We start from the raw sequence: 10908 nt of genomic DNA, 5'->3' as shown, positions 1-10908 counted from the left end.
TTTTAAACTCTTGAGAGACCAGAGACCCTCATCTTTGATCCCGCTTCTCCTCTGTCGTCTTCCCTGAAATCTTCTGCCTGCAGAGAACTCTCCTTTTTTTTTCCCCCCTCCAATATTGTCTCTAACACACTTAGCACTTTAATTCATCTGGGTCTTTTATGCTTATACCACACACAGTTTAAGGTTTATAATACACTCATGCCATTTTCTCACTAATTCTTAGACTTTTGCTTTGTCTCTCTTATGGTTAAGGGTTGTGTTCCACACACCTTCAGTAGCTTTATGGAACCAAGCCCCATCCTGCTCTCAGAATACCAGTTGTCAGTCAGTGATACAGGATGCCCTAAGATTAACCCCCAACAGAAAAATCTCCCTGTGCTGGCTGGATCACACAATGCAGAGGACAGCAATACCCTCACTTATCAAAAACTCTCCCTGATTCATTATTGCCATGATTCGGGCTACAACAAGGAAATGTTCAATGCTTAGCCCCCAAAAGTTGACCATAGGAGATACTCAAACAACTTTAAAAATTCTCTGCTTGTTTGCATCGAAAAAGGGTAATTAATGTTATGTAAGAGAATTGTTAAAGGAGGGCATGGTCAGGTGTTGGCTGGTCAGCCGCAGATGGGAAGCAGGGAGCCGTTGAACCAAGGACGATGTCAAAGCACAGAGTGAATACCCATATCTACGTCCAGAATTCAGATTTCTTGTATAGGTCTTGTTTGTATTACTGTGTGTGTGTGTGCGTGTGCGTGTGTGTGTTCCTTTGCAAGATTCCTCTCCCAGTTGCCCATCTACCTTTCCTCGTCACATCTTCTACTGCTAAATACACCATTCCTACTTAGATCCTCAGAACCAAGGGACTGTAGAATATTCCCCAGCAGGGGTGGTGCTGTAGGGTTTGAATGCATGGTGAGTCACACTCAGCCCTCTGGGTCACCAGACTGGAGGTGGCAAGGAAGGGGGGGTGTGGTTATGGAGGGGAGAAAGAGCCTGGAAAAACAAAACCCCTAATAAGGTCTGGTTGGAGAGCCCATCTGCCCCTGGACTCTCTCTTCCCCTGAAAACCCCCCATCACATGAATTAAGGGTCCCTGAAGTCCCACTAGGTTGGGAAATGGGAGTTCAAAATAGGACAGAAACACACGCACCTTTTGCCTATAGTGTAATGTCTTCAGGGAAGGGATCAGAGAACAGGTGGGTGCAGGTTGCAGTCCCATTCACAGGGTAACTCTGACGTCTGAGTGTTTAGGAGAAACTCGGACTGCCCCGGAAAGTGTGCTGTGTTGCTGTCTGGCTTTCTTCCCGTCCTATTTGGTTGCTGTTGCCATTATTTCTTTGCTGAGTACATAATGTTGGTAACCTGGACAGTCCACGGCCACCTTGCAGTCCCGGGACACGGCAGGATGTTGCTTTCTTAGCCCAAAGTCCGTCGAACAGAGTTAGGAAAAAAAGTATCCGCTGCTGCCTTGCCCTATCCAGCGGTGGGCTAAAGGTTGTTGAGGGCTGTGCGTCCTTGGAACCAACTTGCCCACCTTCCAGAACGCTCCCGGCAGCAGCCGGAGTAGCGCCCTGCCTGGAATCGGATTGTCCCGGGCTCCTCCTGGCATCAAAGGCTTCGAGGGTGGGAGTAGAGGCGCTCGAGACCCCCGTCTTCCTCACTTATTCACTGTGCTCACTCCCGGTAGGCTACTGTGCCCACCAGCAGCCCCTACATGAAGGGCGCTGTTCCCCCCAATCCAGCCTGCGCTTTCAGCCCCAGGCAGCTGCCCAAGTCTGACCGCTCTACCAGCACTTTCCGGACCCCCATGGCCCCTCTTCTTACCTCCGGACTCCCAGCTCCTTCTCTTGCTTCCTCTCAGGACCCCAGTTCCTAGCCAACCGTTTTCCCACCCATCTCTATCCCACTTTCACCACCGCGCCCACTAGGGACCCTCTCTCCACAGGTTCCCAGGTGGTGCTGTCCCCCGAGCAGTGGCTGAAGGAGCCAGGGTGGCACGATCTCTAGGGGTAGGTTCTTTGGGAAACTCACCCCTCCGGAATTTGCATCCTCTGGGGAGGGGGACAAGGTTCCCAGAAAGCTATCTCCGGGGACGGACGAATCCCCCAGCCCAGACTGTTGGGTCTCCCCACCCATTCTCCCCCTCCCCAAAGTCTAACGGGTCCCTCTCCTGCTTCCCGTGTTTACGCCGCGTTTTACTCTCGGGGGCTCGTGGGGTGAGCCCCAGCCGGCACTCGAGCAAGGCAGCCGCGGCGGGCGCAGCCCCACTCGCGGTACAGGGCGAGAGGGGCTGGTGCGGAGGCGCTCAGAGCTCTCCTGCTTCCCCTCCCTCTCCAGGGACAGGAGCGGGCTGACGGGGGCGGGGGGCTGGCGCTCATCAATTCCGCTGCCACCTCCTCTGCTGCCTGGGGGGTGGAGAGGGGGGTGTGGATGCGGGCGGGGTAGGGCGGGGGAGCGGACGAGGATAAGACTTAAGTCGGGAGAAGTTTGCGCACAGCGCACAGCTGGGAAGGAAGGCGCCGGGAAGGTGAGCCTCCTGGACTTTGGGGAGGTTGGAATCAAGCATGGGGATAAAGCAGATGCCTTTTAGCTTATAACACAAGCTGGGGTTAGGTATAAACTATCACTTAAGGCAGAAGTAAAGTGTCAGGAAATCAGGAGGGGGGCAGGAGAAGGAACGCTCCGGACTAACGGAGTTTTCTCTCCACTAGAACGGCTAGCCCCCCAGACACTGGGTGGGCTGCGCCGTGCCGCTCGCGGACCTTCCTGGGTTGGAGAGGTGCGCACAGTCCGCACCTCACCCAGCGGCTGCCATATCCTACTCAGGAGATGCGCACTGGAGCCTGAGTTCCTGAGTCTTTGGAGCCACCACCTGCGAATGCCCTTCGCTTCTACTGAGCCATGTCGGGCAGCCCAGTGAGATTACTCCAGGTAAGGAGGGTCTCGGAATGAGTGGGACTTAAAGCTTTGGGATGTTCTCCGGGATGGTTAACAGTGGAGATGCACCAGATATCTTGTTTTTTGATTGCAAAACTGCAGTTTGATTGTAATGTTTGAGGTTCTGATTAGGGTCAGCTTAGTCGCAGTCGCCTCACCTTACCCTTGATTATAGGAAAGCTAATTGTCCTGGGAGGGTGCTGAAACTTAGGGTTTCATACTGAAGAGTCCTGGGATTTTGTGTGAGTTTTACTATGCTGTTAATATCAATGTTCCCACAAAAGTTTTATTCTCCAACTTACTGGGTATGGAAATTACGGGGCTGAAAGTTGTGGATTTTTTCCAAAAGGTGTTTATTAACTAACAAACAGATAATATCGGCGTCTATGTGATGTGTCATTGTTGTTCTTGATATTGGAAATGAATACAGTGTGAATGGAGTTGCTTGTTAAGTCATGTTTTACAGAGAATTATTTTCCAACAATCATTTATGCATAGCAGCCATTCTTCACACCTATTAGGAAAAACATGTTGTGTGCATAGTTTCCAAAAGGGTACTCTTTTTTTCATGATGTTCTTTCCAAGCCTGGGTGAAAGACATCAAGAAAAGCTCTAACATATTAGTTCTTCTTCCCAAAACATTCATTTTCCTTGAGGTCCAAGGAAATCCATTCAAAGTAAAAAATCAACAGTCCAATTAGATTTTTTAACCCATTATTCAGGCTTTATTTTGCAGATCTACTTAAGAAAAGCTCTGTATGAAAGCTTGAACCTAATATTACATAGTACATGCAAGACTAGAAGGTAGGGTTCTACTGCCGATCTTCAGGAGACCCTGACAGCCATAGTTAACCTGAACCAAAGCATCTGTTCAAGGCTATTTGTTAAAATTATTGGGTGATTGAAAGTGAAATGTTCAAAATAAACCAAAGTGTGACCATGTGGTTTCTGAAACTAATCTTTAAATAGCAGAGTGTCCAAGTTTGAGTGTGTCTTAAATGATAATAGAAAAGCAAATAGTTCATACATTCGGGCAACCGTGACTTACCCTTAGAGACAAAGTAAGAATGCTTTTAGTGTTGTGGGATTTATAAAGTATCATTTGTAATAGTATATTGCTAGCCTACTATGTGATCAGTTGCAGCCCAGCTTTAAAAAGTCAAAATTGCTGGTTTTCTACACTAGCATTATGAGAGGATCTAAGGTGATTAGATTTGCAAAACATCTTTGCAGTTTGTCAGTATTCTCAGTGGGCACTCATTTTTACTCAATATTTTAACATAGCTCAAAACCTCCATCAGCCGGGGTTTGCTTTGTTTCCATGCCTCTAATCTACAGTTAATTTCAGAAACTATAGCCACAAGAATAATAGTAAGTCATTGTCAAACACTCTAAGATTATTTATTGACCACAGAAACATACCCAATATAGTAAACATGAAATTCTTATTATAACTTATTCATAGGAACACATAAATAATCTTAGAGTTGTATTGTTTCATGATGCTTGGAGTTGAAGAAAACTCTGTGCTTGGTGAACTTCTCAGATTCTTTCAATGTTGACATGAATGAAGATATTATCTACTGTTGGTTTTTATTAGAGTAAAAATGAAATGGAAATAAGAGACTGGTGATATTTTCAATGATAACCTAAACCAGTGTTCTCAACTCGGGCTGCAAATTAGAATCAATGGGAGAGCTTTAAAAAAAAAAAAAGGATGCCCAGACCCTACCCCAAACCAATTAAATCAGGTTATCTGAAGAAGGGGTTTACATTTTGATGCTTTTTTATGTGATTGTAATGTGCAGCCATGTTGGGAACCACTGACCGAGGTGATTCCTGTCAGGTTTGGTAGAGTCAGTTAATGTTGGAGGGTGTTGGAACATAAATACCATATGTTCTATTGTCAGTCTAATTTTTTTTAATATTTATAACTTGATATCCCAATTAGAAGAAAGAGATTATTTTTTCCTTGATGGTAGATGTTTAAACCATAACAGTTTCTGGTAAAAACATTTTTTTTTTTTTCTAAAAAACAAGCTATTGAGTTTGAAGCTTATCTGACTGTCCAGAAAATGGTTTAGTAAATTAAATCTAGTTTTAAGAGCTGTTAAAAACAATGTTTTATGAAACACAGAATTTGGTCTCATTTTACTAATACCTACATGATGTGTAATGTGCAAATATATACCCTTTTGAAGGGAGAGAAGAAGAAAATACAACTGTGCTCCTCGGCACAGCAAATAACATATCCTGGGTGCTGACTATGTTCTAGTATTCTCACATAAATTAGTTTCTTTAAAGCTTACAGTAGCCTTGTGAGGTACTAGCTTTTATTCTGATTTTACATATGAGGAAATTAAGGACCCATTAGGTTAATGAATTTGCTCAAAGCTGCAAATTGAGTAAATCTAATATGTATTTGAACCCTGGTCTTCTTATTCTAAGTTCAATGCTCTAATAAGATATGTTTTATATACATACATTATATATATATATATATATATATATATACACATACATATTTAATTTAAAGACTGCATTTTTCACAAAACAGTATTGATTAAGAGTACGGCTTGATTCTGACACGGCTCTGCTTGGGTTTCATGCCCGACTCTATAACCTTCTAAGAAGCTGTATGGTTTTGGGCAAGTAATCTAACCTCTGAATGTCTTAATTTCCTTTATAAAATGGGGTTTTTCTAATGAGAATTAATGAATTAATAATTGTAAATCACTTTGGGTAGGTTCTTGGTGCAGAGTAGGTTCTATGTAAGTGTTATATTTTTTAAATGTCATTTATTCAAAAAATATTTTTGATTATTTGTGACATGCCAAGCAATGCATTAAGCCTGAAGATACATAGACAAATAAGATGTGTTCCTATCCTCAAGGAATTGGTCAATAGAGAATCACCAATACATAAGTAATATTCCACTCAGTTATGAGATTTTATTCAATATTAATTATAATAAAGGCGTTATTTTGTGTGACAACTATGTGCTTTTCAATGTTAGTATGATCTTCCAGAGGTCTATATGAGTATTACAAAATCAAACCAAGTGATAATATTTTGTGTTGTCACCATGGTATTAACTTGTTTTCAATTCTATCAAAACACAGAAAATAATATTAACATATGTTTCTGGCTTCACTTTATGAGTTTAGAAAACTGGTAATATGGAAAGGTTTTAGGTCTTTAAATATTTATTTTAGAAGTAAAGAATTGAGAGGGGAAGAATTGATAGAAAATGTCATCAGAACCTATTCTTCAATATTCATAAGTGCAATTTTCTTGAATTGCTTTTCCAAAAAGTGTGTTGTCTGATTGGAGTGTAGTTTAGTTTAGGTTTTTTTTGTTAAGAAAAAAATTTTAGGGTAGGAAGAGTGGCTCAAAGCGTACAGTGAAAGGTCTCTAATACGGGCCAGCTGGGCCAGACATTGGAGCTGGCTGTACTTCTCCCACTGTGCCTGCGGCTGCTTGCCACTGACCTGTACTGCACAATACCCCAGGGTACCTCTGGATACCTGAGGTATAAGATTATGTCTTTGTTCAAATGAAAAGCCACTCTTTATTAAAAGTAGCGTATGAATTGGTATTCTTTGTAAAGGAATAACACAAATACGCTAAACCCAAGGAGCTATTTCTCAAAGAAATTAAGTACCTGGCTCCATGAAATATTTTCTGCTTTTGTAATCAATATGTAACCATTCTATTTCATTAAAATTTCTATTTGAAAATGTATATCTTTTTTCTCTGTTATTAAGTCTCAAGGCTACTCCCAATTTTTCCCATGGATGCTGCATTTTATTCTTCCTAGTTTCACTGCCACCCCTCTCGTTTAAGCTTGCATTACCTTTAACAAAATGCTTAAATATTCTCCTAATATTTAGCCACATTTAGTCTCTCTGTGATGCATTCAGTGTTACACAACACCGTCAGACTTGTTTTCTAAGCTCCCATTTTGTCACTCTCAACTCATAATTATTCAGTGATTGCCCCACTCGTCAGCCTAGCATTGAAGAGGTTTCATGATGTAATCTCATTTTATCTTTCCTATCCAAGTCCAGTAGAAAACCGCAACAGCTCCCTAATTCCAGTTCTGAAGCCATAGTGATGCCACAAAAATTGACTCCAGTCCATCCTTCATTTTCAGCCCTTATGCCAACAACTTGTTTATATTCCATTGCCTCAGAATTGGGGTATGTTGGGGGAGAACTCTTTACGTCAGTGGTTCAGTTGCAGAGCTGCTTTGCTTTGGTTTTGATTTCTTTCTGCAGCTCCATTCCCAGACCCTGCCTTTTATTTATCTGGTAGTTCAGAATTTGGCATTTCAAATCTTACCTTCCTCTGTCCCTCAGAATGTATTCATCATTCCCCGGTAACACATCTAACAAATTATCATCCTTATAGTTTCGTTCATATTTAAAAACTCAGTAAATATTTACTAAATGCCTGTTGCATCCGAGTCAGGGCATATTGTGACAAAGCCTAGTTCCTGGCTTCATGGGCACGGGAGGAGACAGACAAACCAACACACAATTACAAACCCGTGTGGTAAGTACTCCAGTAGAGAAATGCCATGAGCGCTTTGGAAGCAGGGAGGAACAGCACCGAGCTGGACATCAAGGAAGCTTTCTGAGGGAGGTGACCCTAAAGGGGACATGATTCAGCATTTAAATGACAAAACAGAATGAACCAGATAAGGAGGGGAAGAGATGAGTTGTGTTAGAGGCAGGATACCAGACTCTAAAAAAGCCCTGGAGGCTTGAAACAACATGGTGATTTGGGGGAAGCCTCAGGTATCCAGAGGTACCCTGGAGGTACCGTACAACGCAGGGCAACAGCATGGAGCCGAAGGCACAGCAGACAGCACCAATGAGATGTAGTCTTGCCGAGCCAGCCCTGTATTAGAGCAATGAGGCTTCCTTTTAATTTGTATCCATCCACCTTTCATTCTAATATACTTCCTAGCTTTCAACCAGACTGATCTACCAGAATGGCGGATCTGATTAAAAGTCCCCTATTTTAACTCTTTCAAGGACCCCCATTGTCCTCATGATGACATGCAAACTCTTTAGCACAGCCGGCCAGCACGGAAGCCTCTCTGTGACCTGTACCTTGCTGACCTCGCCAGGACCAACCAAAATACTTTATTGCAGTAACAGAGAGGAGAAACAGTTAGTGACCTTGGTGGAGATAGAAAAGGAAAAAGAAAAATCAAAACAGGAGATTATAGGTGTATGTAGGGGTAGTTGGTGAATGATAGAAATTTGAAGTGGGATAAATGAGGGAAATGGACGATTGCGAGATCAATTCCAAGTTTCTTTCACAGATAATAGGAGAGATGGATGTCATTCACATAGAACAAGTAATATTTCAGGGACGGAAGGTAAAGAATTTAATTTGGAATGTGACGCATTTGGCTTAAACAGGTGGCAATGTCCAGTAGAAGTAGATACTGAAATTTGCGTCTCAAGAGAGAATTCTGGGGCTTCCCTGGTGGCGCAGTGGTTAAGAATCTGCCTGCTAATGCAGGGGACACGGGTTCAAGCCCTGGTCTGGGAAGATCCCACATGCCACGGAGCAACTAAGCTCGTACGCTACAACTACTGAGCCTGTGCTCTAGAGCTCGCGAGCCACAACTACTGAAGCCCGTGCATCTAGAGCCCATGCTCCTCAACAAGAGAAGCCACTGCAATGAGAGGCCCGCACACCTCAACTAAGGGTAGCCCCCGCTCGCCACTAGAGAAAGCCTGCACGCAGCAACAAAGACCCAACACAGCCATAAATAAATAGAGAATTCTGTACTAGAGGTATAGATTTGGGAGACATAAGTATATCTATTTCAGCTGGTGGAATAGGAATGGAGGATATAACCTACAGAAAAGAAAAAAAGAAAAATGAAGGAAAAAAAAAACAGGCAGACAATTAAAAAGAAAAACATCTAAGATGGAACCTTCAGGAAAACCAATTTTTTTTTAAGGGACAGCAGAAAATGAGCCTGCATAAAAGACTGAGATGGAAGCCTAGATGAAAGGAAAAACACGAGAGAAAGCTGTATCATGGAAGCCAGGGAGGAGAAAGTGGGCACCCAAACAGAATGTTGTAAGCAAATCAAATGGGGTAAGGGTGGAGAGATCGCAGCAGGATTTAACTAAGAGCAAGAAATGAGGAAATGGAAGCCCTGAGTTTACAATAATTTCAGTTTGATATGCACTCCTTACTTCATCTCCCCTTTTTGAATTCCTACAGTCCCCTCTAGTTTAACTTAAATGCTACTTCCTTTTTTTAGTCTTGCATGTGGCCAATTCCCCCACTCCCAAGCAAGGTGTAATATCACATCCTGTTATCTATTTCCTTAGGGCTTCTAGAGGTACCATGCGTGCACACTTGTGTATATGTGCCTCTGTATGTATGAAGTATTCTTCCCTTTTGTCATTCATTCATTTAAATAAACTCTTAATCTCTTTATTATATTAGTGTATTGGGAAGAATATGAGTTTTATAATCCCCTTCCTCAGGGATTACAATCTAGAAATCCCAGTCTTCCAGCATCCAAATGTTTCCCAGAATATTTGTGTACTCAGAAGTTGCACAGGTGAATATACCAATTTTGGATCACAAATTATACCATTTTATATTTGTCTTACGGCATTTTATTCTCCCTTTTCTGTGTGGATATCTGTTTTTTTCTTATTTCCCTCCTAGATTAAAAAGGACAGAGTCACATATTAATCCCATATCCAGCACACATAAGAGACCTTCTCTTCTCTTTGTGAAATGGGTTAAATTTACCTAAACGTGGTCATAAATATGGCGCTTTTATTTCCCTGAAATTATTTTTGTCACATTGAGGCTTAGAGTTTTCCTCCTTTATGGTATCAGCTCTATATTGCTCCAGAGATTTTAGCCCCTTCTCTCTCAAATCAATAATCCATTCACATCTTGAACCTTCTTACACCCACACTCTTGTTTCCGGATTGAGTCAGTGTTGACTTGAAGAGCCAACTCTGTTTTTTTTTATCCAGCATTTAAAGCAGAGCTTATATATTCAGAACATAGCATTTTGTTTAGGCATGCAGAACCGTTTCCCACCGGCCTCTTTACACTTTCTTAATCACAAAGTATATACCTCTACTTCTTCCCTGCCTCTTGCACTAAGCTGAAGCTACTTAAGTGGTATTTATTTTCTGTAGGAAGGAAAAAAACAGGACTTTCCTTATCATATTCCCACTATGGACCGGAGTCCTGGAAGCGGTTAATTCTAAATTGTTTGAATAACGAATCATCAGCAAGTTAATACCTTTTAGACTTTAGGAATATAAATAAAAGAATAACAAAACAGCTGCAACTCATTGAACGCCTACTGTGCTAGATACAGTGATGTGCAGTCACTTCTCATGACAGTCCTGTGGAATATTATCAATCCCATTCCATAGGTGAGGAAGCAGAGATGCAGAAAGCTGACGCGGCTCACCAAGGTTCACGTATCTCGGAAGCGGCAGAGCTGGAACTCAAACCTGTTTCCCTAATGCCAAAAGATTAGGCTTATTCCACGACTGCAGTCAAATGACATTTTGATGATGACTTAGAAATCTTTCTATTATAATTGTGTATATTAATTATCTTGAATGATCAGAGCCTTTAATGACGGACGGAATCAGGAGCCCCTCTCCATGGACATTTAAGTCAGTCTCTCCAGAGGTGTTAAGCTCAGCTTTCCCACCCACTGGGGCTGCAGGAACAGTGGGTCTCCCCATAACCAAAGCCCAGCAATTTCGAATAGCTTGCAATACTCCAGGTTCATGCAATTATGTCAAGTGGACATTCTAGGTAGCTACATACATAAGCAGGAATTTCCTGCACAGCAGTGAAAACGTGACATGTGACATAGTTCTTCTAGGATTTTAGGCTTTCATGTCTGACCCAAATCTATTTCTATTAACTAAACAAATGAGTTTATTG

The 10908-nt window shown here is 42.2% G+C and overlaps 1 protein-coding gene across 1 annotated transcript in view; it reads left to right on the top strand.

The window, feature by feature from the left end:
* The first annotated feature begins 2519 nt into the window (after positions 1-2519).
* CALCR (calcitonin receptor) overlaps positions 2520-10908 on the top strand; it is a 148874-nt gene continuing 140485 nt past the window's right edge. Inside the window, exons 1-2 of the mRNA XM_027102471.1 lie at positions 2520-2530; positions 2715-2934. Coding sequence (XP_026958272.1) covers positions 2905-2934 — 30 coding nt within the window. The 5' untranslated portion in view covers positions 2520-2530; positions 2715-2904. The remainder of the gene's footprint in view (positions 2531-2714; positions 2935-10908) is intronic.

Source organism: Aethalodelphis obliquidens, unplaced genomic scaffold (genome assembly GCF_003676395.1).
Source record: "Aethalodelphis obliquidens isolate GAN/ISIS:26980383/991018 unplaced genomic scaffold, ASM367639v1 scaffold5, whole genome shotgun sequence".
In the NCBI taxonomy this organism is placed as follows: domain Eukaryota; kingdom Metazoa; phylum Chordata; class Mammalia; order Artiodactyla; family Delphinidae; genus Aethalodelphis; species Aethalodelphis obliquidens.
This window is presented reverse-complemented; position numbering and strand designations above follow the sequence as displayed.